This window comes from Vipera berus (genome assembly GCF_964194415.1).
Source record: "Vipera berus genome assembly, chromosome: 7".
NCBI lineage: Eukaryota > Metazoa > Chordata > Lepidosauria > Squamata > Viperidae > Vipera > Vipera berus.
The window spans coordinates 8965888-8992014 of NC_138209.1; the positions used below are offsets into that span (position 1 = coordinate 8965888).

Below are 26127 nucleotides of genomic sequence, written 5' to 3' on the forward strand. Positions count from 1 at the left end.
TGCTGACCTTCTGATCGACAGGCTCAGCGTCCTAACCCACTAAGCCACCGCGTCCCTTCTTTCATTAGATTAGGGGTCTCCAAACTTGGCAACTTTAAGACTTTGTGGACTTCAACTCTCAGAATTCCCCCAGCCAACGATTCTGGGAGTTGAAGTCCAGAAGTCTTAAAGTTGCCAAGTTTGGAGACTCTTGCATTAGATAAACGATTTTTACTGGTATAAGACTCCCATTTCCCCATCCATATTAGTGTGCCACTTTTTTTTTACTCTGCCATTTTAAATAATTGTGCAAATGAATAATTTCCCACAGTGGGGATGGTGGGGAAAATACATACCAGTCCATGAAGTTACCAAACTAGCATGTTTGCTTCAGGAGGAGAAAATAAACTTTAAAACCACGAAGGGTGTGCCAGGTGTATGTCTCAGAATAACAGCAGCCCTAGCTTTATGGCAAATAGCGGTTCAAACTCTAAGTAAATATTGACGAATTAAAATGTAGGGCTGAGTGAACAACTGCAGACATTTGCAGCCTAGGACTGAATGCAAATAGATTCCCCCACCCCAATTCAAGATGCAGATTAATTACAAAATCTTCCAAGTTATCTTGGCACCAGAAGCATAAATTCAGCAAAAGCAGAATAATTACAGTTGAAACAGCTACCTTTGCTTCTGTGATAGTCAGAATTGCCCATCTCAGGTGCCTGTTTTACTTTTCACCGATAAAGTGACTGAAAAAGGCTTGTGATATTGTTGTTTGCCACTGTTTTCAGTCTCTTGCAGTGTATACCTGGTCCTCGACTTACGGCTATTCATGTCTCATGACCAGTCCAAGTTAGAAGGGCACTGAAAAAAGGGACTTGCAACTGGTCCTCGCACTTACAACCGTTGCAGCATCCCCGTGGTCACATGATCAAAATTTAGGCGCTTGGCAAGCCAGCATATATTTGCAACGGTTGCAAAGTCCCGGGGTCATGTGATCGCCACTTGTCTACCAACAAGGAAAATCTATGGGGGAAGCCAGATTGCTTAGTGATTCTATGGGTATGGCCATTTTACCCTGAACATGCCCGATCCTGACTGATCTCGGAAGCTAAGCAGGGTCAGGCCTGGTTAGTGCTTGGATGGGAGACCACTTGGAATACCGGGTGCTGTAGGTTTTCCTATTCTGCCAAAGGTACCAGAGGGCAGGACAAGAAATAATGGATGGAAACTAATCAAGGAGAGAAGCAACCTGGAATTAAGGAGATACTTCCTAATAATGAGAACAATTAGCCAACTTCTGCTTGCCCCCCAGAAGTTGTGGGTGCTCCAACACTGGAGGTTTTTAAGAAACAATTGGACAGCCATCTGTCTGAAAGGGTATAGGATTTTCTGCTTGAGCAGGGGGTTAGACTACAAGACCTCCAGGGGTCCCTTCCAGCTCTATTCTGATTGATTCTCTTAACAATTGCAGTGATATGTTAAACCACTCTGGCAAAAAAAGATCGTAAAATCAGGGACAATTCATTTAGCTGTCTTGCTTAACAGTAGAAATTGTGGCCCCCAACTGTAGTCGTAAGTAAGGACTACCTGTAGTTATTGTTGTTTTTGTTGCAAACCACCTTAGGATGCTCTAGGCGTAAACTACTAGTGGGACGGTGGTGTTTACTAGTTCCTTATTTCATGAACACCAGTTCAGTCTGAATTGCACAACGCCCAGAAAAGAAGCAATTCAGAAGTTTCAAAGAAATTCCACCCTGATCAACTCAGTCAAAGCTGGGTGGAGTGTTCATTGAAGAATACAAGAGTCTGCATTTTACCCCTAATTCTTGGGCTGAAACTCCTTATTTAAGCCTGCGGATTTTTTTCCTCCTTAATTATCCCCTACAATATAGGGCTTAATGTGTAGCATTCACAGTCCTCGCTTAGTGAACACGATCACGCCAAGCAATGCAGTCGCTAAGCGAGACGCCGTGCGACTGTCATGGCCTTATGACCTCATTTCCACTGCGGTCACTAAAGTAACCACAGTGAGCGTGGCTTGCGATTTCACCGCCCCTGTCTCCACTGACTTTGCTTGTCAGAAGCCGGTCATGAAATGTGTCAATGGTAATGAGATGACTAGGGGATGCTCTGATGGTCGTAAATGCGAGGACTGGTGGTAAAGTTACTTTTCCAAAGCTGTGGTAACTTTGAACAGTTGCTAAATGAGGTGTTTGGTAAGTGGGGTTATTAAATCGGCTGTTAAAGAAAGAAAGAATAGGGCTAGTTTTGCAAAAGTTTTTTTTTTACAGAATAACAGAATTGGAAGGGACATTTGAGGTCTTCTAGTGACTGTCCAACCCCCTGCTCAAGCAGGAGATCCTATACTATTTCAGACAAATGGCTGTCCAGTCTCTCCTTAAAAACTTTCATTGTTGGAGCATTCACCGCTTCTGGAGGCAGGTTGTTCCACTGGTTAATTGTTCTCGCTGTCAGGAAATTTCTCCTTAGTTCCAGGTTGCTTCTCTCCTTGATGAGTTTCCATCTGTTGCTTCTTGTCCTGCCTTCGGGTGCTTTGGAGAATAGCTTGACTCCCTCTTCTTTGTGGCAGCCAGTCAGATATTGGAACACTGCTATTATATGAAGTGTTAGTGCCACTTTATAATGCCCTGGTAAGATCCTGTTTTGAATATTCCATCCAGTTTTGGTTGCCACAATACAAAAACGATGTTGAGTCTCTGGAAAGAGTCAGAGAAGAGCAACAAGGATGATTAGAGGACTGGAGGCTAAAACATATGAAAAATAGTTGCAGGAACTGGATACAGCCAGTCTAATAAAGAGAAGGGTGAGGGGTGACATGACAGCAGTGTTCCAATATCTCAGGGGCTTCCACAAAGAAGAGGGAGTCAAGCTATTCTCCAAAGCACCCGAACACAGGACAAGAAGCAATGGATGGAAAGCCATCAAGGAGAGAAGCAACCTAGAACTAAGGAGAAATTTCCTGACAATGAGAAGAATTAATCAGTGGAACAACTTGCCTCCGGAAGTTGTGGGTGTCCAACACTGGAGGTTTTTAAGAAGAGACTGGACGACCATTTGTCTGAAATGGTATAGGGTTTCCTACCTGAACAGGGGATTGGACTGGAAGACCTCCAAGATCCCTTCCAACTCTGCTATTCTATTCTATTCTATTCTATTCTATTCTATTCTATTCTATTCTATTCTATTCTATTCTATTCTATTCTATTCTATTCTATTCTATTCTATTCTATTCTATTCTATTCCATTCCATTCCATTCCATTCCATTCCATTCCATTCCATTCCATTCTATTCTATTCTATTCTATTCTATTCTATTCTATTCTATTCTATTCTATTCTATTCTATTCTATTCTATTCTATTCTATTCTATTCTTTATTCCATTCTATTCTATTCTATTCATTCCATTCCATTCCATTCCATTCCATTCCATTCCATTCCATTCCATTCCATTCCATTCTATTCTATTCTATTCTATTCTATTCTATTCTATTCTATTCTATTCTATTCTATTCTATTCTATTCTATTCTATTCTTTATTCCATTCCATTCTATTCTATTCTATTCATTCCATTCCATTCCATTCCATTCCATTCCATTCCATTCCATTCCATTCCATTCCATTCCATTCCATTCTATTCTATTCTATTCTATTCTATTCTATTCTATTCTATTCTATTCTATTCTATTCTATTCTATTCTATTCTAAAAACTCTAGGGCTGATTCCAGGTAAATTATAAATAGGATCAATGCTAGCAACAAGCCTGAAAACGTAGAATGTGCAATCCATTATTTCCCAGCATATAATTACAGTTCTTGTATTGGAAGATTGGAGGATACCCTTGTTAAAAATATTGAATGATTTATTAAAGTCAGTTCTATCCCACCCGATCAGAATGACTCTTAGCGGCTTATGTAGAATATAGAATTTATAACAATTACAGTGTCATCTAAAATCAGATCGAAACTAACCATCACCAACAATACGCACAATCTCCCTCTATCCCCACACTAAGCATTAAAAGCAATAAAAGATTAAAGATGGCATCTCTGTAAACTCAGGGGAAAGTCCTCTAAAAATGTATCCAATATCCTATAAAGCTCTTGAAAATAATGTAATAAGCAGAGAAAGACCTGTCAGAATAGAAAATAACCTTGAAGCCAAGTTCATCTTAATTATATTTATCTTAGAACAAATACGCAAAGGAATTTTAGCCCATCTTTCATTTTTAAAATTTTTTCATTTATACTGAAATGGGATCAATTCACATTTATCAGGTATGAAAACTCCCTGGGCTTATAATACCAATAGGAGTCTGAGGGCAGACTGAGGGCAAAAGAGTCAAGATGGCAGCCACAGTGATTTAATTGAAGCTCCACGTGTTTTGTGTACCTGTGTGTCATTTGTGTTTTTTAGGTGTGTTGAGTGTTTTTATGTGCACTCTGTGTATTTTTTATGTCTGTGGGAGGGAACATAAAAAACAAATGGAACCTCAGCCGTATCATTGTAGCTACTATCTTGACTTTTCTGATCATGTCCTGAGACTAACGCAAAAAATCAAAATCCCAAATAAATTTTGAAGGCATCTAAACCTGATTTAAAACTCGTCCTTGCCCCCTGTATATGTTGGAGGATGTTAAAAAAAATATGTTATATTTGTAATATTGATATCATAAACTGCAACTGAGGATCAATTACTTCTTTCCTCTTATTATTGTCAATACTTTAAGCTTTCTCAATAATCTTCCTAACTGTAATCACATTGCAAAAATATTATTACACTGAAATCTGCATTGAACTAATACAACATTATCAAGATTTGTAACATTACAATGAAAGGAAGAGGGTGGAAGGATTTTTTTTAAAAATGTCTCCAAATTAGCAGGGCTTCAATGATGCCTTTACAGTCTTCATGTTTAATCCTGCATTTTTGTATTGTCAAAAATTCTGCTGCAACCCAGTAACATCTCCATTTATTTCCATTTACTCCAGGAGAAGTCCTGTTTTAACAAAAGGAGATTACAAATACAGATAGTCCTTGACTTACGGCCACAACTGAGCCCCACATTTTTGTTGCTAAGCAAGTCAGTTGTTAACTGAGTTGTGCCTCATTTTATGACCATTTTTTGCCACAGTTGTTAAGTGAATCGTGGGGTCGTTAAGCAAATCTGGCTTGCCCCATTGACTTTGCTTCGGGGAAGCCAGCTGAGAAAGTTCAACAATAATCGGGATCACGTTACCATGTTATCACGACACTGCAACCGTCATAAATACGAGTCAGTTGCCAAGTGCCCGAATTTTGATCACGTGTCCATGGCGATGTTGCAATGGTCATAAATGGGAGAAACAGACATGTGTCACCTTTTTTCCCCATTGCTGTTGTAACTTTGAACAGTCACTAAAAGAACGGCTGTAAGTTGAGGACTACCTGTAGAAATTGCTTATCTATCTATAAAAATAACATAGCTGTAACAACAGTTCATTTAAATGTTCAAAGTTTCAACGGCTCTGAAAAAAGTGACTTATGACGATTTTTTACACCACCTTCATAGCATCCCCACGATCAGTATTTGGACACTTGACAACTGACTCATATTTATGATGGTTGTCGTGTCCCGGGGTCATGTGATCCCCTTTTGTGACCTTCTGACAAGCCAAGTCAATGGGGAATGCCAGATTCACTTAACAACCGTGTGACTAACGTAACAGCTGCGGTGATTCCCTTAAGGTCGTAAAATGGGGCAAAATTCACTTAACGAATGTCTCAGCAACAGAAATTTGGGGCTCAGTTGTGGGGCCGTAAGTCGAGGACTTCCTGTATTCTCTTATCCTATTACCTCTGGCTACCTTTTCGCTAGGAGACTTTCTGCTTAGCCAGTCTTTCGAGCAGGGAATTTGGAAGGCCTTTTGGTGGAATCCATTCTTCTCTGATCTGCAGCGCTTGCATTACGATCCAAGCCCTTAATTTTATGTAAGCAGGTTGTAGCAAAAATGCAGAAGCCAGGAAAGGCGTTCTGCAGTGGGATGCAATTTCTTACGCCAAAAACATGTCCTGCACATCCCTAACTACAGACCTCTGGGGAACTGAGAAGCTGAGGCAATTTTGCTCCATTGCAATATATATATATATATATATTGCTGGACTTCTTTGATTCACAGTCAGTCAGGCTTTAGCTGAATTCCTTCCCTGATAAAAACATAGATCTGTAGTTTGCTGTTACCCTGGTTGTTTTTCTCTTCATCTGAAAAATCCACACTGCAGGGTGGACCTGTACCGGGCCACAGCATGCCAGCAACCGGTCCGCACAAACAAGCAAAACCCCATCCGTGGGATGCAGGTAACACACAAAACCATGCCCTCTCCAGGCCGTGAAAAAAACCTCTCTCCACGTGCAACCGGTCCCTGGTGCCCAAAAGGTTGTGGACCTCTGATGTAGTCCTTACAATCATAAATCATGACGGTCGTAAAGCGGGTCGCCACGGTCCAATCTTCAAAACGGGATAGTGAATCCGTTTTGGGATGTCTGTAGCAACTTTGAATGGTTGCCAATGGCTGATCATAAATTTCTAGTTTAACCACTGCAGCGATTCACTTAACAACCGTCTTGTTTAGCGATAGAAATCTGGGGCTCAATTGTGGTCGTAAGTCGAGGACTATATTTATATCTTTTATTCTTCCGGCTTGTGATTTCTTTAGAGTGTGCTGTACAGGCAGGTTTCATTTTGTTTATTTTTTTTTTTTGAATGGAGGAATTAAGTCAGCATTCTTGAAAGGCTGAGATCATATCAGCTGTTTTTTTTTTCTTTCTCCACACCTACGTGAATTGCTTGCATCCTCTTATGTGCTAACCACAGATGCTATGAACGAAAAGCCAAGCATTTTCTTTCGTTAGTCGACTTATTTTACTTGACGTGAATGAATCAGCTTTGCGATGACTCTACCATAAAAGATAAATGACTTTATATTGTAATATTTAAGCGCCTCTTGTCTTTGTATCTCTTGGTATAACAATTCTGCTTTTTTTTTAAGGTGATACGTTTCTATGTATTCAATTGCACTGGGGCCTTTCCATAAAGGTCGCCTTGATGTAAAAAGAAAATATGTAGAAGAGAATAGCTCTGATTTACCGTTTTCTCATTCTTACTTAGATTCTGGATTCCCTACTTCTCAAAAAAGCAGCACTTCACTCAAAATAGGGTTTACCATTTACCTCTTTTCCTTGCCTGAATGCTTTGGGCTGAGAGAGAGGGACAAACCAAAGTCTGTCCATGGCTAAGAGTCGGGTTGAACCTACATCTCACCATTCCTAGTCCAACACCTTTGTAACTATACCTGTTGGAAAGCAACCAGCCGGGCAGGGAGGAGGGATCAAGCTTGAAACTAGTCTGGAGTCACTGCACAAGCAACAAAAAGGCTAGGACCACTCCCCTCTAAGTTCCTTATGTAATTGTTCCCAGGAGTTGGTTCCCAGACTGGGGAGATTCCTGTATTATAGGCAGAAAATAATAAAGTAGTTAGCTTCAACTCTGCAGGTTCAAGCTTACAACAGTTTGTTCAGTGACCGCCCAAAGTTACAACAGCATAGAAAAAAGTGACATGATCATTTTTCATACTTACGACTCTTGCAACATCCCCAAGGTCACGTGATCACAATTCAGACCCTTGGCCCCCCGGGCTCACAGTTATGATGGTTGCAGTATCCCGAGTTACATGATTCGCTTTTGTGACCTTCTGACAAGCAAAGTCAATGGGGGAGACAGACTCACTTAACAACCATGTTACTAACTTAGCAACCGTGGTGATTCACTTAACAACTGTGGCAAGGAAGGTCATAAAATGGGGCAAAATGTACTTAGCCACAAAAAGTGTGGACTCAATTGTGGTCATAAGTTGAGGACTGCCTGTACCCCACATTCTCCTTTCTTTCCTTTCCTTCTACTTGTATCTCTCTACACTTCCATATAGTCTGTAACCTCAGTGAGATCTTTACGCCCTGGATTCCAGCTCCTTCCACTCCGTTCATGGTGCTTTGGGGATTGAGGTCGCGTTATGTCAACTTGCCATCTGCCAAACATCTTTTGAGCTGGAGATGCTAGGGTTGACCCCGTGACCACTGACAAGCAACACATGGTTTCTCGAGTACAGCTTGTAAATCCTGCTTACTTTGTGCACACCTTGACCTTGAATCCAATGCCCCTGAGCAGCGTCTGTTTCCTTCTAGGTTGGTCCTAGAGGAACAATTCGGGATTTCCCAGGATTCAATGCTTCGAAAGATGCAGAGGCACTTAAAAGAGCCATGGAAGGACTGGGTAAGCATCCTGTTTTCTTTGGGAAAGGAAGACAGGTTACGTAGATAGTCTGTCTTCTGTTGGATTGCCTTTTTTTTCCAGCTTCTGGCCACCAAAGTTTGATTAGTTCTGGATGGGCACCACAAACCAATGACTGTGTGCTACATTGAGAATGTGAAAGAACAAGATGGAGGAAGGCCTGGCTACCTGTTTCTGCATTTTGCAAAGAATAACACATAGCAGTATCCTTGAATTCACCAGGACTTTGAGCTGGAAGGAAGGAAATTCTGGAAGTTCGGTTAATGTTGCACATGATGGCAATTTAAAATCCAAAAACCTGTTGCTTCTATCCCCAAACCAAGCCACATGGCCCTCTGCAACTTATCTCAGGCTTTCTAGAGTCAGAGCAATGTTGAATATGGAAGTTAGCAATAGTAAATAGCACTTAGACTTATGTACCATTTCGTGGTGCTTTACAGCCCTCTCTAAGTGGTTTACAGAGTCAGCCTGTTGCCCCCAACAATCTGGGCCCTCATTTTACCGACCTCCGAAGGACGGAAAGCTGAGTCAACCTTGAGCCGGTCAGGATCGAACTCCTGGAGTAAGCAGTGAGTTAGCCTGCAGTACTGCATTCTACCACTGCACCACCAGGGCGCAACAGAGTTGTTATAACTGAGACTAGATCGGGCTCTTCAAACTTGGCAACTTTAAGACTTATGGACTTCAACTCCCAGAATTCCTCAGCCAAGCATGTCTGGCTGAGGAATTCCGGGAGTTGAAGTCCACAAGTCATAAAAGGGCCCTGTTTGAAGAGCCCTGATGTAGAACAATTTTGGGTAGTAACGTTATTTCAAAGGACGTGAGTCCTCTCCATGACATCCTTATGTTTTTAAGAGTAAGACCTTTCCCCGCAATAGTCAATAAAACTAAAGTTTCCTTGTAAAGAAACTTTGAGAATGGGATACAGGTTGCCTATCACTAAAGTTTCCACATGTTTTATTCCAAGATTCAAGATTCTTCCTCTTTCTGAGCTGACTCCCTTCTTAATTTTTGCTTTTAGGCACGGATGAAACAACATTGATTGAGATCTTGACAGGAAGATCTAATGCTCAGCGGCAGCTGATAGCTGCAGAGTACAAAGCTTACACCGGAAAGGTATGCATCCTTGGGAAATATTGTGATGGGGAGGGGGGGTTAGGAGGGTGAGGGGCTCCATTATCTCCAGCCACTGATTCTTCATGGCAATTGCAGTAATATTTATTTTATTTTATTTTTTATTTTAATTCCATTTATATCCCGCCCTTCTCCGAAGACTCAGGGCGGCTTACAAGCTTAGCAGTAGCCTTCATTCTATGTATATGCCTGCTTATTAGGGCTTTCACAAACCCCACAAGCGGCATTATTACAAAGTCAGCTTATTGCCCCCAACAATCTGGGTCCTCATTTTACCTACCTCGGAAGGATGGAAGGCTGAGTCAATCTTGAGCCTGGTGGGATGCGAACCTGCACTAATTGCAGGCAGCTGGTGTTACTTAAGGAGGCATTAGCCCACTGCTCCACCAAGGCTCTGGAAGATCCAGCTTGGTGCAGTGATTAAGATGCTGGCTTGGAAACCAGGCACTGTGAGTTCTAGTCCTGCCTTAGGCATGACAGCTGGCTGGGTGACTTTGGACCAATCACCAATGATGGTGAATTCTAGTCCCGCCTTAGGCATGACAGCTGACTGAGTGGGTCATTCACAAGGAGACGGTGAATTCTAGACCCACCTTAGGCATGAAAGGTAGCTGGGCGACTTTGGGCCAGTTACCAGGTGGCCGTGAGTTCTAGTCCCTCCTTAGGCATGAAAGCCAGCAGGGTAATCTTGGGACAGAAACTGTCTCTCAGCCCAACTCACCTCACAGGGTGTTCTGGGAAAAAGAGGAGGAAGAAAGAGTATTATGTGTGTTTGCTACTTTGAGTTACTTATAAAGTAATAGAAGGCAGGATAAAAACCAAATATTGTATCTCTAAAGGAGTCATAGGGATGCGGTGGCTCAGTGGGTTAGGACGCTGAGCTTGTCGATCAGAAGGTCGGCAGTTTGGCGGGTCGAATCCCGAGTGCCGTGTAACAGAGTGAGCGCCTGTTACTCGTCCCAGCTTCTGCCAACCTAACAGTTCGAAAGCATGTAAAAATGCAAGTAGAAAAATAGGGACCACTACGATGGGAAGGTAACAGCATTCTGTGCACCTTTGGCATCTAGTCATGCCGGCCACATGACCACGGAGACATCCTCGGACAAGCGCTGGCTCTTCGGCTTTGAAAGGGAGATGAGCACCGGCCCCTAGAGTTGGAAACGACTAGCACGCATGTGCGGGGGAACCTTTACCTTTACCTAAAGGAGTCATTAGAGGAGTTCTCCCAGAGAAGGGATTTCCTGTTCCTCCCTAAAAAAAAAAGGGAAGAAAAGGAAGAAAAATTCAGTCAAAATAAACGTTCAGATCCTTGAGATTGGCCCATCCCATCCAAAAACTGGGCCGATATATGAAGTGATATGGTCCAGCTAAGTCTTTGCAGGGTAATAGCAACTGGGGTGACACAGGCCACCCAAGACTTTCAATTTCTCACTGAGAACTAAAGAAAATAGTTTTGACCAGATACATTTCCTCAATGTAGTAAAGCTGAGACTCTGCCAGGATTTGCCCTATGGCTTTCTTTAAAGCAGGGGTCTTCAAACTTGGCCCTTTTATGACTTGTGGACTTCAACTCCCAGAATTCCTCAGCCAGGCATGCTGGCTGAGGAATTCTGGGAGTTGAAGTCCACAAGTCATAAAAGGGCCAAGTTTGAAGGCCCCTGCTTTAAATAGCTGCCCTCCATATGTGGTGGGCTAAAATATTTATGATCCCCAGTCGTGATTAGCGGGATTAGAAATTATTGCTGAAGCTGCCCAGGATTCTTGACAATGAGAATTATTCGTGGCTCTGTTTTATTTTTATTTTTTTGAAGGAGCTGAAAGATGCTTTGAAGGAAGAAACCTTCGGTGATTTTCGGCATGTCCTGTGTGCTCTCGTAACTCCCCCTGCAGAATTTGACGCAGAAGAAATTAACCAAACCCTCAAAGTAAGTCAAAAAAGATGGTCCTCCTCTTAATGCTAATCCTTAACCCAGGGCTCTTCAAACGTGGCACTTTTATGACTCGTGGACTTCAACTTCCAGAATTCCTCAGCCAGCGTGCCTGGCTGAGGAATTCTGGGAGTTGAAGTCCACGAGTCATAAAAGGGCCGGGTTTGAAGAGCCCTGGTATAGAGTCTCAACATCTTTTGTACATTGGGGCAACCAAAAATGGATGCACTATTCCGTGTGTGGTCTTACCAAGGCATTATGAAGTGGTTCAGCCCTAATGTACACACACACACTGTCCATGATGCGTAAGATAGCGGTCCCCCTTCAGGGCCATCAGTGTTCCCCACCATTCCTCCTGAGGGCAGCTACATTTTTAAATCCTTACTTTTAGCAAGCAGTTACGCTTTGGTGAATCAGTTGATCTCTTTCATCTATCCCAGGGGTAGGCAACCTCGGCTCTTTTATGACTCATGGACTTCAAGTCCCAGAATTCCTGAGTCAGCATGGCTCAGCTTGGAAACTCTCCCTTTCCCCTCAGCATAGCTGACTCAGGAATTCTGGGAGTTGAAGTCCACGAGTCATAAAAGAGCCGAGGTTGCCTAGCCCTGATCTATCCCTACTCTTGTTAGTTCACGTCATTAACCAGCAATTTGTCGGGTGCTTCCTTTAATCAACCACTGCAGTGTTAGCACGGCTGAGTTTCAACGATTTCAATACAACCGTAACCCATGGAGATCCATCGTGCTGAAATCTGTTTACAAACATTTGCCTGAGATGGGGGTTGGCTCATTTTTCTTCTACCAGAATGAATGTTTTAACGTTGAAACAGTCTGTCTCTGGGTCATTTATCTTGTTCTGAGATTTCTAACCATCTTCGTGGCGGATCCTGCGATTGCCAGACGCAATTAGGTCTACATCAATCTCGAATGGAAAAATTAGCATCTTTTTTTTTAATGTGATTCTTGCCAGGGCGTGGGAACTAATGAGACGGCGTTGATTGAGATCGTGGCTTCTCGAACCTCCCAGCAAATCAGAGACGTAATTCAGGCTTATTATAGAAGTAAGAACTGCCTTGACTGAATAGATACCTGCCAGGTATTTGCCACTTCATTTCTCCGTATGGAGCAATAGCTAACCAGTCTGGAATGAAAAGTACCTCAGAAAGATATCTGATCTTACAGGTGGTAATTTATTTGCAACTATTTGTTTAATGAGTGTTGAAAGTTACAACAGGTGCTGAAGAAAGTGACTTATGACCAGTTTTCACACTTATGACTCAGCATCCCTAGGGTCATAATGATCAACATGTAAGCCACTCGGCAACTGGCACATACTTATGGCCGTTGCACTGCCCCAAGGTCATGTGATTGCCATTTTTGACCTTTCCAGACGGCTTCTGACAAGCAAACGCAATTGGGGGTGTGGTGGGGGTGTGTGTTTCAATCAGAGTAGAGCTGGAAGGGACCTTGGAGGTCTTCTAGTCCAGCCCCCTGCTCAAGGAGGAGACTCTATACCAGGGGTCTTCAAACGTGGCCCTTTTATGACTTGTGGACTTCAACTCCCAGAATTCCTCAGCCAGGCTGAGGAATTCTGGGAGTTGAAGTCCACAAGTCATAAAAGGGCCACGTTTGAAGACCCCTGCCCTGTACCGTTTCAGACAAGTGGCTGTCCAGCCTCTTCTTAAAAACCTCGAGTGATGGACCACCCACAACTTCTGGAGGCAAAGCTGTTCCACTGGATAATTGTTCCCACCATTAGGAAGTTTCTCCTTAATTCCAGGTTGCTTCTCTCCTTGATTAGTTTCCATCCCTTGTTTTTTGTCTTGCCTTCTGGTGTTCTGGAAAATAAGTGGACCCCCCCCTCTTTGTGGCAGCCCCTCAAATACTGGAACCCTGCTATCATGTCTCCCCTGGTGGAAGCCAGATTCATTTAACGACTGCATGATTCACTTCACGAATGCCGTGATTTGCTAAACATACGTGGCACAACCGGTCACAAAATTGGGCAAAACTCACTTAGCCACTGCCTTGCTTAGCCAAAGAAATTTTGGGGTTCCATTGTGGCCCTACGTTGAGGACTATCTGTACTGGAAAGAGTTAGCCCAGAAGTCCAGAGGCAGCAAACTGCTGCGCCCCTGGTTTTTGCTATGCCGTCATCTACAGCTTGCCGAAAAAGGTTAGAGAAGAATCCTTTAGCCAAGGTGGTGTTCACTGAGTGATAGTATGGCTGATACCAACTTTCAGGAACTCTTCATTGCAAATGGAAATACAATGGAGGAAAAAGTTAGGTCAGCCTGGTGGACAGAGTGAGTTGTGAAGCAGCGGAAGTTGAATTAGACGGGTAGCATCCCCTCTTTGCGGTTCCTTTTTCAATCTAGTTGGCTCCGTTACAGTCACTTCGTTTCTCCACCGATGGTCCATCAGCCCCGATGGACGCCAACTATTAACGATATAAACAACCACTCTAGTGAGTAGGACCTCTTTTAAGTAGATTTTTTAAAAATTTCTTCATTAAATTTTCATACTGCCTTTGTGATGATTTTTATTATGTTTTTGTAAGTAACTCAAGGCAGTGGACATACCAAATACTCCTTCCGCCTCCTATTTTCCCCACAACAACAGCCCTGTGAGGTGGGCTGGGGAGAGAGAGAGAGAGAGAGAGAGAGAGAGAGAGAGAGAGAGAGAGAGAGAGAGAGAGACTGGCCCAAAGTCACCCAGCTGGCTTTCATACCTAAGGTGGGACTAGAACTCACCGTCTCCAGGTGATCGGCACAGAGTCACCCAGTTGGCTCTCATGCCTAAATCAGAATTAGAACTCAGAGTCTCCTGGTAATTGGCCCAAATTGGCCATGCCTAAGGTGGGACTAGAAGTCACTGACTCCTGGTTTCTAGCCTGGTGCCTTAATCCCTTACACCACACTGGCTCTTCTGGGACAAAATGGGTATTTTCATTTTGTTGAGCGCTCTCTTACCCTTTAGGCCATTTTAGAAACCTTTTCACAGTTGGAATCCTAGTTCCATGTCTGCGGCTGAAGAAAATTGTGCCTTTCTGGTCTAAAAGGTTTTGCGCAAAGGTCCACACGGGGTGGAGGATCTCCCCTCATCATTAAGTCAGGCCCTCTTGAGTTAGTATTAGCTAGATCATGGCCCGTGTCCCCTCTAGCTTTTATTTTGATAAGTGGCACTAGCCAAAGACGACACTGCTGCCTTTCGGGAAGATGAATTGCCCAACTGCAGAGAGGCTGACCAAGATGGATTGGAAATTGAATGCAGCCAGCCCAGTGAAGCCTATACAGCTGGAATTGGTGTAGTTCTTCCAGGGCTGTGGCACCGATTAATATCTGGAAGATGGATGTCTCTTCTCTTGGTGAGGGTGTCGAAAGCTCATTGGTGGGAATAGAATCTGACGGTCCTGCTTCACTGCATGGTGGTCTGAGCTGAGCCAAACAAATATAACTGGACCGAAGAACAAATCGATTGAGTCAGAATGGACTGGTCAGTAAACACCAAACTTGCTGACCTTGTGAGTGAAGGAATGCAGGTTAACCGTTTTGACGGTTAAATTGGCTGCTTGGGTGCTCTTTGGGTGCCTTGAGACTTCGGTTCCCAGAATTCCAGAATTTTGGAGCTATCCAGAGTCATGGATTCAGATGGACAGCTATCAAAAAAATGAATGAATGAATGAATGAATGAATGAATGAATGAATGAATCAATTTCATGGTCAAAGGCAGCCTGACAATTCTGAGAACTGTAGCTCTAAACATGTTTAGAAGTCACCGCATAAGGGAAGGCTTATGAAAAACCAAATGTACAGGGACATATTAGGTGAAACGTGGCTCAATAGCAGTTAAGTGTGAGAGGGATCTTGGAGTCCTAGTGGACAGTCACTTTAATACGAGCCAGCCATGTGCTGCAGCCTTCCAAAAAACCAGCACAGTTCTAGGCGGCATTAACGGAGGGATAGAATCAAGATCACGTGAAGTTTTAATACCACTTCACAATAGCTTGGTAAGACCAGACTTGGATTATACATTATACCTAGGAGTGATACATATTTTGGTTTGCTACGACAAAGCGTTTTTCCCAGGTTGGCTAGGGCAGAGGACACTGATGCATTCAGATGACACCTTATTTATCTAGCTTATCAATTCCTCCTCTGTCTTATACAGTTAGCATTTTAAAAAAAACCTGCCCTGTAGAGGCTATGGAAAATAAACCACAGAGATCTCCCTTCTATCAGCTGTTTAGCAACAGAACAAGATAACTGGCAGATTATCCACTGCAATCTGTGCTTATTACAAGCTTTGTAGAAAGGACAGCTTCTCCGCCAAAATGGATGCACAACTTCCATCGCAAGAGGGCTGAATACGACGTTGTGCAGTGGTATTTTTTTTTTGGCATCATTAAGAGAAATATCGAAAGATGTTTACAGGTAGTCTTTCACTTATGACCCCAAGTGAGGGCCTCCCCCGGTTTCTGTTACTAAGCGAGGCAGTTGTTAAGCGAGTTTTGCCCCATTGGACGACGTTTCTTGCCGTGGTCGCTAACCGAGTCTCTGCAGTTCTTAAGTTAGTAACGTGGTTGCTAAGCGAATCCGGCTTCCCCATTGACTTGACTTGTCAGAAGGCCGCGAAAGGGGATCACGTGACCCCCGGGATACGGCGACCGTCATAAATCCGAGTCAGTTGCCAAGCTGTCTGAATCAGGTGACCATCATGGGGATGCTGCGACGGTCCTAAGGGTGAAAAATTTATTTATTTATTTATTTATTTATTGAGATTTTTATACCGCCCTTCTCCCAAAGGGACTCAGGGCGGTTCACAGGGCATAAATATAAACAACAGTACAAACATTAAAAGATAATTAAATTAATGCCCAAGTTAAAACCAGAATAATAAAACAAACCTATAAAAAACCCAAGTACCCCCATCAGGCCAGACCCGCTAGTTCGAATAAATGGGTCTTCAACCCGCGACGGAAGGATCGGAGGTCTGATGCCATCCGGAGCTCAACCGGCAGTTGGTTCCATAACGCCGGAGCACCCACAGAGAAGGCCCTCCCCCTGGGGGCCACCAGTCGACATTCCTTGACAGGAGGCACCCTGAGGAGGCCCTCTCTGTGGGCGCGCACAGGGCGGAGGGGAGTCGACGCCGGCAGCAGGTGGTCCTCGAGGTATCGCGGACCCATGCCATGTAGGGACTTAAAGATCATAACCAAAACCTTGAACCTTACCCGGAAGACAACTGGTAACCAATGCAGCTCACGGAGTAAAGGTGTAACATGGGAGTACCGGGAAACTCCCAAGACAACTCTCGCGGCCGCATTCTGTACCAGTTGGAGCCTCCGAGTAGTCTTCAAGGGAAGTCCCATGTAGAGAGCGTTACAGTAGTCTAGGCGAGAGGTCACGAGTGCATGAGTGACCGTACACAAGGCCTCCCGGTCCAGATAGGGCCACAACTGGCGCACCAGGCGAACCTGGGCAAAAGCCCCCCTAGTCACGGCCACTATGTGATCCTCCAAAGTGAGTCGTGAATCTAGGAGGACTCCCAAGTTGCGAGCCCTATCCACAGGGGGTAAAAGCTCACCCCCCATAGAAAGAGGTGGAACATCCCAGGTGTCTCGGGAAGCCGGAATGTACAGCCACTCAGTCTTGTCAGGGTTGAGTTGAAGTCTGTTCCTCCCCATCCAGACCCGAACCGCCTCCAGGCAATGGGACATCACAGCGAGGGCATCACTGGGGTGGTTTGGGGTCGAAATAAAAAGTTGGGTATCATCAGCATATTGATGATACCCAACTCCAAAACCACGAATGATCTCACCCAGCGGTTTCATATAGATGTTGAACAGGAGAGGCGAGAGGACCGACCCCTGAGGAACTCCACAAGCGAGAGTCCTAGGGGTCGACCTCTGCCCCCCTGCCAACACCGACTGCGAGCGTCCCAGGAGATAGGAGGAGAACCACTGAAAAACCGTGCCTCCCACTCCCAATCCCCTGAGACGCTGCAGCAGGATACCATGGTCGATGGTATCGAAAGCCGCCGAGAGGTCTAATAGGACTAGGACAGAGGAATACCCCCTATCCCGAGCCCTCCAGAGATCATTCACCAGAGCGACCAATGCCGTCTCCGTGCTGTGCCCGGGCCTGAAACCCGATTGGTAAGGGTCCAGATAATCCGCTTCATCCAGGACCAGAGGGAGCTGATGCGCCACCACACTCTCAACAACCTTCGCAAGAAAGCGAAGGTTGGAGACTGGACGAAAGTTGTTCAATACAGCTGGGTCCAAGGCAGGCTTCTTGAGGAGAGGTCTCACCACCGCCTCCTTCAAGATGGTGGGGAAACAACCCTCACTCAAAGAAGCAGATATAACCGCCTGGAGCCAGCCTCGTGTCCTCTCCCTAGCTGCATAAACCAGCCAAGAAGGGCACGGGTCCAATAAACATGTGGTGGAACTCAGCTTCCCCATAATCCTGTCCACTTCATCAGGGGTCACAGAATCAAACTCCTCCCAGATAACATTGACAAGACCGCCCGTGTCCTGATCGTCAGACTCTGCCCATAGGTCACTTTCTTCAGTGCTGTTGTAACCTCGGTCACTAAATGTCACTAAATGAACTGTTGTAAGTCGAGGACTTCTTATACTGACAGTATACAATCCACTTAGGTGTTCAGGCAGAGGGTTCCTTAACTACTACTTGTCTGAGCAAGCGTCACTAACTCTGATTTTTTTGGTTCCAGTTTATAGGTCCAGCATGAACGAGGACGTGGGCTGGGACACATCCGGAGACACCAAAAGGACTCTCTTGGCCCTGCTTGATGTAAGGCAGCTTTTAGCAGATTTGTATCAATGACCTTGCACTTGCCTTGTGTAATGTACAGGTGGTCCTCAAGTTACAACAGTTTGCTTAGGGACCTGTTGAAGTCATAACGGCATGGGGGAAAAGGGACTTAGGGCCATTTTTTCACACTTATGACCGTGGCAGCATCCCCACGGTCTTGTGATTTACATTCAGATGCTTGACCACCACCACCCCGACTCACATTTATGAGGGTTGCAGATCACGTGAACACTTTTGGCAACCTTTGGCTACCTTTCCACAAGCAAAGTGGAACAACCTGCCACCAGAAGCGGTGAATGCTCCAACACTGGAAGTTTTTAAGAAGGGACTGGACAGCCATTTGTCTGAAATGGTGTAGGGTTTCCTGCCTGAGCAGGGGGTTGGACTAGATGACCTCCAAGGTCCTTTCCAACTATATTATTATTGTTATTGTTGTTGTTGTTGTTGTTGTTGTTATTATTATTATTATTATTATTATTATTAGTAGTAGTAGTAGTAGTAGTAGTAGTAGTAGTAGTAGTAGTAGTAGTAGTAGTCAGTGGGGAAACCAGATTCCTTTAACATCCATGTTAATAATTTAACAACTGCAGTGATTCCCTTAACAAAGGTGGCAAGGGAAGTCATAAAATGGGGCAAAAGTCACTTAACAAATTTCTCACTTAGCAACATAAATTTTGGACTGAGTTGTGGCCGTACGTTGAGGACTACCTGTGTCTTATTGTAAGGCCCTCATGTGGTGCAGCTATTCACAAATGAACTAATCTAACCCATTATATTAATTCCTATCGGGCCATCCATTTTGACAGATTGCACATGCCCCTTGTGAGGGGTCAGGCTCTGATCCCTCTTTGGACATCTTTAAATAAAAGTGACCTAGTTCTAAGTCTACGTTTCCGTTCTAGTTCTAGAAGAAGGCCTAGTTCTAGAACTAGGTCTAGGTTTAGGTCTAGGTGTAATTCCCACGTCATTCCAGACGTTGGGTGAGATAGCCACCAGCATTCCTCCAAAGGAAAGGCATCCCAATTTTGGGAACACACACAAAACATCTTCAGTGTTTTGATTCCTAGAAAGAAAAGCTGCGCAACATTTTCTCTATTCTCGAAGATTGATCTGTGACAAATAGGGTGCCATGGTTCCGATGGATTGAACTTAATAAATCTGAACTCCGAGGCTTGAATCTTCCTCAAAGAACATGTTTATTGGATACAAAATATCAGCACAGTCAAAAGTGGAACCAAGTCTGAAATTCCCTGCAAAGAGTTACACCAGGGGTCCACAACCCCCAGTCCATGGACCGGTACCGGGCCGCGTTATGCCAGCAACCAGTCCTCACAAACAAGCAAAGCCCCATCTGCGGGATGCACACAAAACCACACACTCTCCGGTCCGTGGAAAAACCTCTCTCCCTGGTGTCCAAAAGGTTAGGGACCTCTGAGTTACGCTATTACAAAATAAAAGTTCCCACCCCAGTGCCATGCAATAACTACACTACCCAATAGAGGAGTTTGGCGGGCTTTCTAACAAAATGCCCAACCCTCTTCTCCCAAGCGAGAGAATGACCTTGGTTCCCATAGGACACAATATTGTTTAGACTAACAGAGCTACTCCATCCCCCCTCCCTTTCGTGTGGCAACCTAGAACAGGCAAGATGGCTGCAGCCAGGTTTGTTGTAGAGTTGACATAGGGTAGGGGTAGGCAACCTCGGCTCTTTTATGACTCATGGACTTCAACTCCCAGAATTCCTGAGTCACTCAGGAATTCTGGGAGTTGAAGTCCATGAGTCATAAAAGAGCCGAGGTTGCCTACTCCTGACATAGGGCATTAAAAAAAGGCTATAGCCATGTGAAATGATACTGGTCAGCAAAATAATGGAGACTGCTTTAGTCTCTTCCCTTAGAACAGTATTCCCCAACCGTGGCAATTTTAAGGTGTGTGGACTTCAATTCCCAGAATTCCCCAGCCAGATAGGACTGCTTCAATTGCATTCGCAGAATTAATCCAGAAAAAGGCTAGAAGTTGTTAAAAGGACATCAATTTTTCTGATTCTCCTCTCTTCCCTGAAAGTACCCTCAACTGCCCACCTTTGAGCTTCTGCTGCTTGAAGTCATGGAGGATCCATCCATCATAAACCTGGTTATTCCTGTTCGTATTTCTATAAGTAACTGGATTGCAACAGAAATGCAACAAGAGTCCCTTTGGGAAGGAATTATGCATCTTACTTGCAGAGAAGTCAGGATCCTGTTGTATGTTATTTAATTTGAGGTTTCATTTTGGGCTCATGTTTTTCTTCTTTTCAATCCTATCACAGGCCAGAAGAGATGACAGTACAACGGCCCATGAAGAGGTAGCAAAGAGAGATGCGCAGGTAATCACAGTCTGGAAAAGAGCTAGCTGCAGGGTCCTGTAATTTTTTTTAAAAAAAATCTCCAAATTGTTTAAAGGCCCTTCTGCTTTTTTAAACTCGAATCCGAAGGCAGATATCCAGGCTTGAAAATGCCGTATTTATCTACATTAAAAAATCTAGGCTGGTTTTCCTCCATCTGAACAACTTTAAAGTGTGTGGACTTCGACTCCTAAGATTCCCCAGCCAGCATGGTGAGCTGGAGAAACTCTGACCTAGTCTGAAAAAGCCAGATGAACACAAGATGGTGACAAAGGTTTTCTGAATCACTTTGCTGCCCTCTAGTGGCTGTTTGCATTTAGCAGCCCAGACATAGTAGTCCAGGGTGTCCGTATTGCAACACTCATGTAAAAAGAAGGAAAAGGCTTTGTTTGTGCAGCGTTGGTGTCTCCATCTTGAATTTTTTAACCTCCCCCTCTTTGTGGATACCACTGAGCATCTCATGTGTCTACCCAGCCCTCAGCTGTCCTAGAATTAGTTGGTGGGGGTCCTCAACTCTCTATTTATTTACTTGATTTTTATCCTGGCTTTATTACTGTATAAGTAATTCAAAGCAGTCAACATATCAAATACTTCTTCCTTCTTCTGACAGTTCCCCCCCCAAAAAAAAAATGAGTTGGCTTGTCTGCCAAATGAAAGTATTAGCAGCAGGATTTAATCTGATTATCTCGGAAAGCCTTGAGTATATAATTGGCATGATAATTGCCCTGGGTACTTTATTTGAAATATTGTAGGGGCAAAGCAAAAGAGCAGCCGTTTCTATGCTCCTTCCACTCCTGTTTTCTAGATCCTGTACAGTGCTGGTGAGAAGAGATGGGGAACGGATGAAACCAAATTCATTGAGATTCTGAGCTCCAGCAGCTTTGCTCAACTCAAACTCAGTAAGAAACGGATTGTCTTCTACACTAAAATAAAACTGAGGCACATTGAGCTGTTCTTGCATGGTTAGCTGGGGCGCCCAGTGGTGAGCATGCAGTATTGCAGGCAAAAACTCTGCATTCCATTGCCAGTAGTTCGATCCTGACCAGTTCAAGGTTGACTCAGCCTTCCATCCTTCCGAGGTTGGTAAAATGAGGACCCAGATTGTTGGTGTGTGTGTGTCAAGATGCTGACTTTGGAAATCACTCAGAGAGCACCGTAAAATACTATGGAGTGGTATATAAGTCTAAGTGCTGTTGTTATTTCCTTCCTTCCTTCCTTCCTTCCTTCCTTCCTTCCTTCCTTCCTTCCTTCCTTCCTTCCTTCCTTCCTTCCTTCCTTCTTTCCTTCCTTCCTTCCTTCCTTCCTTTTCCTCCAAAAATTTAAAAAGTGATAGGTAGTCCCCGACTTACAACCACAATTAAGCCCAGAATTTATATTGCTAAGCGAGACATTTCCTAAATGAGTTTTGCCCCATTTTACCACCTTTCTTGCCACAGTCGTTAAGTGGATCAGTGCAGTTGTTAAGTTAGTAACACTGTTGTTAAATGAATCTGGCTTCCCAACTGACTTTGCTTGTCAGAAGGTTGCAAAAGGTAATCAAGTCACTCCGGGACACTGCCACCATCATAAATCTGAACTAGTTGCGAAGCATTAAAATTTTGATCATGTGACCATGGGGATGCCGCAACAGCCACAAAGTGTGAAAAACTAGACTTTTTTCAGTGCCGTTGTAACTTCAAACGTTCACTGAACGAATTGTTGTCAGTCGAAGGCTATTTCTGTTGGAAAGCAACAAGGTTTTTTTTGTTAGATGTGGCTGCTATTTTAATATCCTAAGAAAGACAGACTAGAAACTCTTTTTTTAAAAAAAAGCAATCATGGAAAATAGGATTTCAGGCTGTTACAAATTATATATTGTAAAAGAGGGAGAGCTTGTAGATGCAGAAGTAAAAATGCTCCAGGCTTTTTGTTCAGGCATCTTTAAAGTACATGCAGCTTACACCACTGACATTGTTCTCCTTTGCCCTCTCTCAAGCATTTGAGGAGTACAAAAAGCTTAGTGGGCACCGGATGGAGGACACTATCCTGAACGAAACGTCGGGTGATTTTGCCGAACTCCTTTTGGCCGTAGGTAAGGGAAGCATGTGATGATCTTGTGAGTGTGTATGTGTGTGTATTTATACACTATTCTTCTGAACCTTCTAAATGGAGGGTTGCTCTCTTTCTATATATACAATGCATATGTGTGTGTATATGTATGTATTTGTGTGTGTGTGTGTGTGTGTGATTGGATCAATTGCCATCCTTAATGCCTATAGCTGTCAAGGTTCTGACTGATGATCCCAACGAAGTAAGCACAGCTGACACATTCCAGTCTCTAATGCAAAACTTTATTGAGCACACCATATCAGCACAGATGAATAGAAAACCAGCTCTGGCAATTTGTTGCCAGAATGATATATTAAAAGTATAGAAACTCCCTCCCCGCCGCCCCCGACAGTGCAAGTCACGTTGTCCAATTAATCTTCAGATAATTGTTGTGAGGGGGAAAAAATCTCGGGCTTTCAATAAACAATTCTGGAACAACCTTGATTCCCATGCAAATAAACACCTGCGGATCACATTCCATTTACCCTCCTCCCCCTTGGGTCTGTAGACAAGCTAAGAAGCAGCAGAGGTGTATCAGCATAAGCGTTCTTTGAAGCTTGACGATAGCATTTTATTGTGCTTTGATTTTTGCTTAGCAGGATAAGTTGGTTTTCTAATTCAGGGGTACTCAACCCCCAGGCCACGGCCCACTACTGGGTCTTGAGCCTTTCAGAACCGGGCCACTGAAGTAGTGGGTGAGTGCCCGTGCACACCCCTACTTATGCAAGCAGAGGGCGCGCAAGTGTGTGCACACTCCAATTTGTACAAGCAGCGGGCATGTGTGCTTACTGCTTGTGTAAATGGAGGGTGCACACGTGCACACTAGCCCACCACTCTCGTGGAAACATCTTTCCCCACACACACACACACACACACCAGTACGCAAACCTGGAAAGATTGGAGAACTCTGCTCTAATTCGCTATTAAATGAGGGCTAAGTGTAGGAAATGGCCCAATTACAAGCCTGATATTCATTAGGATATATTGAGTTTAGAATCCTTTTAAAAAGTCTTGGTTTTGGTATGTTTGGGCATCTGTGGCTGTGCATAAATAAATACAGTGGAAGAAGTGAGTGCCACTTTCCCCATTCCTGCAAAGCCCTTGTTTGCCCCCCAAATGGGGAATTTTATACCTCAAAATACATTTCCATCCCTCCTGTTGAGGTTTATTTAGCAACATTTTGTCCTTTCTTGCTCTTATTTTGAGCGTTTTTTTAGTGGAAAAGCAGACTGTAGATTTAATCTTAAACCATATACAGCAGCTAAAGAGGATACATTTTTTTTACACTAATCCCAACCCAAAATGTAATTTCCAATTTGCCCCCAAAAAGGTCAATTACACTTTGATAGATGCTTTCATTTTTTTATCTGATGAAAATCTGCCCAAACCGCTCTGCAAAATGTAAATATTAAATTATGCACAAGAGGGCTGTAATAAGGAAACCATGCAAATGATAGCAATCAAGCATGAGCCCTCAGGTTAATATTTTATTTATTTATGTACATCCCACTTCTTGTCCATGCGTTTAATCTGTGGGATGATTTGCAAATGCTTAAACAATTTACCAGGATATTTTCTGCTTCGTATTCCGATCCTGTTCGAAATATAGCCAGACAGTATAAAAGGCTTATTTTCAATTTTATTTTTCCTCTCTTTTCATAGTGAAATGTGCAAATAATATGCCTGCCTTCTTTGCTGAAAAAGTGAACAAATCCTTAAAGGTAAGACAGTATGAGGTCGTTTTCCCAAAGCCAGATTGTAAAGCATCACCACCCACGTTGCCCATTAGTGCCTACAATACTACCTGCCAGTTATTTACAATTTCAAACCAGGTTCTTTCTGAAACCTGCAGATTGGTTGTTCTCCCAGCAAATTATAGCCTTCTGCTTGATTCAACAGACAAACACCTTGAGATTTAAACCATGATCACCATGTAAACGCAGAGGGTTGGGGTTGTTGTTGTTGTTTTTTTGGTCTGGAAAACGTGTTGTGTTCTAGAAAGGTGGGAGAGAAGAGCAACAAAGATGATAGCGAGTCTGGATACTAAGTCATATGATGAACAATTGAGGGAACTGGGTATGCCTAGTTCAGGGCTAGGCAACCTCGGCTCTTTTATGACTCGTGGACTTCAACTCCCAGAATTCCTGAGCCAGCATAGCTGACTCAGGAATTCTGGGAGTTGAAGTCCACGAGTCATAAAAGAGCCGAGGTTGCCTACCCCTGGCCTAGTTTAATGAAGAGAAGGACTAGGGGTGATACAATAGCAGTCTTCTAATACTTGAGGGGCTGCCCCAAAGAAGGGGGGGATCAAACCTATTCTCCAAAGCACCAGAAGGCAGGACAAGAAACAATGGATGGAAACTAATCAAGGAGAGAAGCAGCCTAGAACTAAGGAGAAACTTCTTGACAGTGAGAACAATTAACCAGTGGAACAACCTGCCTCCAGAAGCTGTGGTTTCTCCACCACTGGAGTTTTTCAAAAAGAGACTGGATAGCCTTTTGTCTAGAATGGTATAGGGCAGGGGTAGGCAACCTTGGCTCTTTTATGACTCGTGGACTTCAACTCCCAGAATTCCTGAGCCAGCCATGCTGAGGGGATAGGGAGATGTTTCTAAGCTGAGCCATGCTGCCTCAGGAATTCTGGGAGTTGAAGTCCACGAGGCATAAAAGAGCCAAGGTTGCCTACCCCTGTAGGGTCTTCTGCTTGAGCAGAGGGTTGGACTAGAAGACCTCCAAGGTCCCTTCCAAACTTGGGGATTCCCTGGAAAAACCTGCTTGAATGCTTCAGCATTTGGTAGAAGCCACAATAATGTCACACACATCATGGTGTTATTGCACAAAAGATCCTTTCTAGGGGATCATTATGTTCATGAAGTCACTTTAGCCCCATTTCCTGTTGATGTAAAGAGATAATAATAATAAAAAGGAGGAGAATTAGAATAGATGGATTAGGGAAATTATTCTGGCGCTGAGATCAGGCCCTGTACTTAACCTGGTCAGTTAGTCAATGCATTTGTGCAATATGTTAATCTTGGTCAGCATTAAATCATAGTTAGTTTTTAGATTACTTGATTAGTTGGATTGTGCACAGCCAGAAAACAGGTTTATTCAGTCACCAGGGTCAGTGCAGCATGTAAATAGAGCCACGATGAGGAGGTTTCATGTGTCTATCATATGCTAATGCAGCTAGTCCTCATTTAGCGACCGTCTTTACAGTGATCTTTGGCAGTTACAAGGGTAATGAAAAAGCAACTTTTCAACCCATCTCAGGCTTATGATCTTCACGGGTCTATAAATAGTAGGTAAGCTGAAGTAAGAATGTGAGCACAGTAAGGACTTCACTTAGCAACCGCTTCGCTTAATGACCAAGTTTTAGTCCAACAACTATGGAAGGCAGCTTTTGAACCATTATAGATAAAGCCGGG

General features: G+C 43.7%; 1 protein-coding gene across 1 annotated transcript in view; it reads left to right on the plus strand.

The window, feature by feature from the left end:
* The window catches only part of ANXA3 (annexin A3), a 36570-nt gene that overhangs the window by 5530 nt on the left and 4913 nt on the right, over positions 1-26127 (plus strand). The window contains exons 3-11 of the mRNA XM_081332130.1: positions 8226-8313; positions 9353-9447; positions 11277-11390; positions 12363-12453; positions 18131-18210; positions 20540-20596; positions 21420-21513; positions 22590-22685; positions 24365-24423. Of these exons, the coding sequence (XP_081188256.1) occupies positions 8226-8313; positions 9353-9447; positions 11277-11390; positions 12363-12453; positions 18131-18210; positions 20540-20596; positions 21420-21513; positions 22590-22685; positions 24365-24423 (774 nt within the window). The remainder of the gene's footprint in view (positions 1-8225; positions 8314-9352; positions 9448-11276; positions 11391-12362; positions 12454-18130; positions 18211-20539; positions 20597-21419; positions 21514-22589; positions 22686-24364; positions 24424-26127) is intronic.